General features: G+C 44.8%; 1 protein-coding gene across 1 annotated transcript; it reads right to left on the bottom strand.

Annotated features, from left to right (window-relative positions):
• Positions 1–819: 819 nt before the first annotated feature.
• Positions 820–4,094, bottom strand: LOC115013056 (leucine-rich repeat transmembrane neuronal protein 4-like). The gene is made up of 3 exons (XM_029439019.1): positions 3,812–4,094; positions 2,245–3,408; positions 820–2,156 (listed from the first exon to the last, which is right to left on the bottom strand). Exons 1-3 carry the CDS (start codon positions 3,813–3,815, stop codon positions 1,795–1,797), a joined length of 1,530 nt encoding a protein of 509 aa, XP_029294879.1. The 5' UTR covers positions 3,816–4,094; the 3' UTR covers positions 820–1,794.
• Positions 4,095–6,155: the final 2,061 nt, after the last annotated feature.

Here is a 6,155-nt window from a genome sequence, read left to right as displayed (position 1 = left end):
GGAGGACGGACTGTAGTAGATGATTACAAAGTTACGTCTCACACGGGAAAAATAAAAACCTTTCTGAAAGGTTTAACATGCCTGCGCGAGCACTGCTTAATCCTCCCTGCTTTAACACATGCACATATGTCCCCTGGTGCAGGTTAATTGTCTCTCCTCGCAGTGAGCACACTGGATAAAAGGAGAGTAGCGAGCAGGGAGAAAAGAAAGGAGGGGACGGAAAGAAGACAGTCCAAAGTGGGTGATATCTTCGTAATAGCAGAACTGCCTTGACCCGTAAAACCCACTGTCCCTCAGCAGCCTGCCTCTATTCTCCCTCTCCTTTCAAAGCACAAGAGCAATATTTCAGAAGTGACAGAGAATACGTGTTATATAAAAGATAGCTTCTTAATCTCTTTTTGGTTTCAGGGACAGGAATATCTTCTGGTCTCATGTACAAAGACACAATGGCATCGCCTTCTTGGGCTCCACATGCACTAAAATCAAACCAGTTTGGAGAAAAAGGAGAGTGTATATAACAGCTCATTTTTCTCCATTTATGTCCAAGGGACCGACATGGGCTACCCTGAGTTTGAGGAGTGTAACCCAGGTACAATCAATACTGTTGTCAATACCGTGGAGCCAGGAGAGGATACAAGAGAAGAGAGCCAGAAAGCGAGATACATGATGGAAAATATGTCCGCTCCTCTCGCATGCAGCAGGAAATCCAATGAATTGTATAACATCACGAGCACAATGCGTGGATTCAGTGAAGGGGTTTATTTTTTCTCCATGTGATGCACATGTCGTCGATATTCTCAGCACACACAATTTTTCATCAATTGTCAGTTTCTTTTAATTACAGTCATTATCACATAGAATGCCTAGTACCCATACTGTTATGTCTTTACACAAACAATGCATATTCATAATACAAAATCCTTTATGAAAATCAACAGTTACATTTGACAAACCAAGGCCTTCGTGGGACCTGACAGATTTTTACAGCTTGGAAAACATCGGTCCTGAGATTAGACTTCAATAAAGTTAGTTTGTTTGGCGCGTACGCGTACGTAATGAACCGAGATGCAACTTTGTCCTCAATTCTGATCATTTAATAAGCGAGAGGAGCATCATAAGTAAGGAGAATTAATTCATGCAAAAGATCTCAGGACAAGATGCTCTCTCTACGATTGTTCCCACACGTTTCGTGGTAGTGCTGCTTCGAGTTGCTGCAATAGTAGAACAGTTTAGCTGGACGAATAGTATCTTTTGGGAATAAGGTGCAACACTGTAACCCAACCAACCACAAGTCAGTAAACCAGGAGACTATCAGATCATCTCCATAACACACACACTCACACACACACATACACTCAAAGATGCACACGTACATCCTAAATGCTTCACAAGCTACACAATAAAAATCAAAACTAGCAAGTAAAAAGTGGCTTTGTTGGTTCGTATGTTCCATGGCGATATAATTTGATTAAGAATAAGATCAGTCTCTCTACAGGGTCTTCTGCTGTAGCAGAGGTCCAGGCGTTGAGTTGGATCGTACACAGCTAACCTGGCTGACCCCGCCACTCTCTTGTGTCAGTCAGAGCAATAATTAGCTCCAAATATATCTCTCCGTTCCAGTCTTCTTCTTCTGTGCACATAATGATATTCTACTATGTCTCCAAGAACTTCCTTCAGTGCGTGCTTCTGAATCTATCATCTCACATTAGAGATAAAAACACTTAATCTTGTGGAGAAAACATTTACCTCTGCTTGGCAATTGCACTTTTAGTCTCGTAAGGTGGAGTTGGCAGCTCAGACCTCACATTCGATGGATCCTGATATGGTGCACGTGCACGGCCTCGACTCGTTCACCAGAGAGTCCGTTGTCTCTGAGTTTGAATTGTAGCTCAGATAATACTCTTGCAATTGAGAGTTGAGGTCCTGCTCCTGCTTAAGGGCCTTTTTCCGGCGCTTATGGTTGACTGAGTGCTGCTGCAGCTGCCTCATGGTGTTGGGGTAGCGCCTCCACGAGACATAAATAACCAGAAGGATCAATGCCACCGACAGGAACAGGGCTACGCTGCCTGCAATGATTTTATGGAAAGCCATATGTTCAAACTGTAGCTCCTGGGATAAACGATGTAGGGGGAGAAGGGGAGAAGGGTGATGTGGAGCTCATGTTTGTAGACTCTGTTGTCTTTCTGTCTGTCCCACTAGGGAGGACAGATGAAGGGGTTAACCTCTGTATTGGTATCTCAATACCAGAGTCTGTAACCCAGGAGGGGGGAGTGGAGATGTTCACACCTTGGGTGGAAGTCACAAGGATGAGAGCGGTGGTTGAGAAAACACTGGACATGTCCGCACACGTGGAGTGATTCTTCACCACATCCACAACTCTTTCGCCCTGCACAGACTTGGGACTGCTGCATATCATACTGATGTCTTTGGCGTCTCTGATGTTTATGAGCCATCCCATGAGAGGGCAGATGCTGGGGCTGCAGTCCCAGGAGTTACCTGCCAGGCTGACCGTGGTTAGCGACGTCCACGCTGCCACAGCTTTCACAGGCACGCTGCTGAGCTTGTTCGATTCAAGGTTGAGTATTTGTAAATTCGGCATACACTGGAAAACCGCCGGGTCCAAGATTTGGATTTCATTCCCTGACAGGTCCAATTTCTGTAGTTTGTGCCAGATCCAAGGCATGCCTTGATTGATGGATCGTATGCGGTTCCATTGCAAATAAAGAGCTTGGAGGTTGGTAAGGCGCGGGAAAATGAAGAAATTAATCCTGGAGAATTGATTGTGCTCTAAATGAAGTTCTTTCAACTTGAACAGCCCTAAGAACGTTGTGCGGGTCAGGCTCCGCAAGCGATTGTAACCCAAGTCCAAAAACTCCAGGCTGCGGCATTCCAGAAAGGTACGAATGACGATCTGTTTCAGGCCATTAGATCGAAGGTGGAGATTTTGTAGCTTGCGCAGGCCATAAAAATGCCCTGGCTGCAGAGTCTGCAGCTGATTATAAGATAAGTCCAGATTTCGCAGGTTTGGTATAGCGCTGAATGTGGTGTTGTGCAGATGACTTATTTTATTGGAGCTGAGGATGAGTTCTTTGAGCCTGCGCACACCGTGAAAGGCTAAAGCATCTATATCTTTGATGGCGTTGTGGTCCAAATAAAGCCAGATAAGCTGATTGAGGTGAGCGAACTGGTACGGCAACAGAACCAGCAGGCTGTTATAGCGCAGAGACAGACCTTGGCATCCTGTGGTGATGTTTTCTGGGATGCCTTGGAAGATGCCAGACTCGCAATAAACAATTTTTCCTTCGCAGCGACAACTCACAGGGCACATCCTCTCCCCCTTGCTGAGCAGCAGCAAAACAGCAGCCTGCAGAAGAAGCCACGATAATCTCCAGTCCAACATCACAGAACCTGTTGGGGGTAGAGTGGGGAAGAGGCAATCAAAGGGATGACTTGGTTTCAGTGTTCAAAGATGTTAAAATAAGAAAAATGTGAGATATTATTTCTTTCAAGAGGAGATCATGTGGTGAGGAGCAGCTTGAGGTCTGATGTGTGAGACCTGCTTCATGAAGAATTAATAAGAGCCTGTCGGTAGCTAAGGTATGGATATGTGAACATATTCAGACACAGAGACACAAGTGCAGGAACAATGTCGTTTAAATGCTTAAATAAACAGTACAACAAACAGTAGACACCCTTACTCTTTATATGTAAGACATTCAGTTGAAGAACTATTACATCTGCAAACTGATCATAGCTGTCGTCTTGGCTACAAGGACACCAAGAGAACTGTCTCACAAAGACAAAGACTTACCCATCGTTACTGAAGGAAGGAGTAATCCTCTGAAATAAAGAGCACATTAAACTGCTGTCACATGAGAAAATCGCCGTTCACGCAGCCTCAGAGTGGATCCACATACCGAGCATCACTTATGTCTTTAATTAGAGGAGCAAAAATATGCAAGTTTTCCGCAGCGGTGTCCACGAATCTGTGTCTGAACGCGCGGAAACAGGACGACCGCACACTTGGGTCGTTAGTTGGAGTCGCCGTCCGCTACAGTTCAGCCGGCTGGTGTGCCAATAACCCATTTGCCAGCGCCAACTGATCCACCAACTTCTCTATCTCTCTCTATCTGTCTGTTCTAAACCATCTATATAAGATCTCTATCTATGTATGCGTGTCTCCTAATGCTTCTTCTCTCTATCTCTCTTATGTCTTTCTGTCTCTTCTCTCTCTCTTATGTCTCTATCTTCTCTATCTCTCTCTTCTCTTCTCTCTCTCTCTCTCTTGTCTCTGTTGTCTCTGCTTCTCTTCTGTCTTCTGTCTCTCTTCTGTCTCTCCTCTACCTACAGTAGAGCTCTCCCGAAACTCGAGAGTGGTTGAGAGAAAGATGATAGAGAGGCTGTCTCTGTATCTCTCTCCACTCACTCTAGATATATCGATATATATAAGAGGCAGAGAGATGAGAGGAGATCTAATAGGTGAGATCTGATAGATATGTATAGAGATAGAGATAGCTATAAGAGAGAGAGAGAGACCCAGAAATTCTCTCTCTCTTCTCTCTCGCTCTCTCTAGAAAACTATACTCGAGATATGGATTGGGGACGGAGGTCTCTCTCTCTATGTTCTAGTTCTCTCTCTCTCTCTCTCTCTCCTTCTCGTTCTCTCTCTCTCCCTGTCTATCCAACCCCCCCCCTCGTCTCTGTCTAAATCTTGTATCTGTCTGGTTCTCTGTATGTCTCCCTACAATTCTCTCTCTTCTCTCTCTATCTCGCTCCTCTTATCTCTAGCTAGAACTCATCTATCTCTCTCTCCCTCTCTCTCTATCTCCTACTCTCTCTATACTCTATATCTATCTGCTCTCTCTCTCTCCCTTTTCTCTCCCCCCTTCGCTTGTCTCCCTCTGTAGCGTATGTTGTGTCTGTCTTCTCTGATCGCTCTGTTTCTCTTAGAGAGCAAAAGAGAGAAAGAGAGAGAGAGAGAGAGAGAGAGAGAGAGAGAGAGAAAAGAAAGGAGAGAGAGCGATAGAGAGAGAGAGAGGAGAAAGAGATAGGGAGAGAGAGAGAGAGAGAAAGGGAGAGAGAGAGAAAGAGAGAGAGAGAAGAAAGAGAGAGAGAGGAGAGGAGAGGAGAAGGGAGAGAGAAGAGAAAAGAGAAAGAGCAGAGAGAGAGAAGAGAGAGAGAGAGAGAAAAAAAGCAACTAGATAGTCTAGGCTATCTCTTCTCTCTCTCTATCTGGTCTCTCTATTTCTGCTATTCTCTTCTCTCTCTATCTCTCTGTCTCTCTGTCTCTCTCTTTCTCTCTGGTTCTGTACTCTCTTCTCTTCACTCTCTCTCTCTCTCTCTCTCTCTCTCTCTCTCTCTGTCTCTCTCTCTCCCTTTCTCTCCCCCCTCTCTCTGTCTCCCTCTGTATCTGTCTGTTGTCTGTATGTCTCCCTCCCTCTCTCTCCCCCCTTCTCTCCCCCTCTCTGTCTCTCTCTGTCTCCCTCTCTCTCTCCCCTCTCAGAGGCGTGGGAGTCCATAAGCACACATATAAACCAAAACAAACCAAACATATATGTTCAGCTAGTATTTATTTATATAATTTCATAAGTGTTTAATTAACCGTCTACATCTTATGTTGTGTTATAGTTTAAATGATCATAATGTAGGTTAAGCTATATTTACCTTGCTCCAGACATTTGCTATGATATCTGGTGTATAATGTCACAGTAGCCCTTCAGATTATTTCAATTGATTTGCTTGTAATCCAAAAGTTGCTGAAATGTGGGCAGGAGGGCACAAACAAATGACAGGATATCGTAGGAAGAAGGATCCATCCATCCATACTCTCAGGCAGCAGGGGGAGTGTGTAAAGATAAACAGTTAACACTCCTGGTGAGGTGGCAACTGTGAGATTTCTTATGAAAGTGTGCAGACAGCAGAGGAAGGGGGACAACATGCTTTAAGCAGGAAGAGACGGTGGAAAACCTGTAATTCTGCCTTCATTTCATACTCTTTTGCACAGACATTCATCACATTGGACACAACAGCGCGAACAACACCATTGTTGAGCCTCGGAGAGTCCGAGTCGTAATGTGTGGTAACAGCAGCCCCTTGTGCACGCACAGAGAAGTGTCCTGCTTCAAGAGTGTGGTGTAGTCACTTGTGGTTAAAAG

This window comes from Cottoperca gobio, chromosome 9 (assembly GCF_900634415.1).
Source record: "Cottoperca gobio chromosome 9, fCotGob3.1, whole genome shotgun sequence".
Taxonomy (NCBI): domain Eukaryota; kingdom Metazoa; phylum Chordata; class Actinopteri; order Perciformes; family Bovichtidae; genus Cottoperca; species Cottoperca gobio.
Note: the sequence above shows the minus strand (reverse complement) of the source record. Positions and strands in the feature narration are given on the sequence as shown.

What these genes read in the sequence shown, in the direction of transcription:
- LOC115013056 (XM_029439019.1), bottom strand. An exon ending in CTCCTGGGTTACAGACTCTG is followed by an intron (nt 2,157 to 2,244) that starts GTATTGAGATAC and finishes TACAAACATGAG; the next exon opens with CTCCACATCACCCTTCTCCC.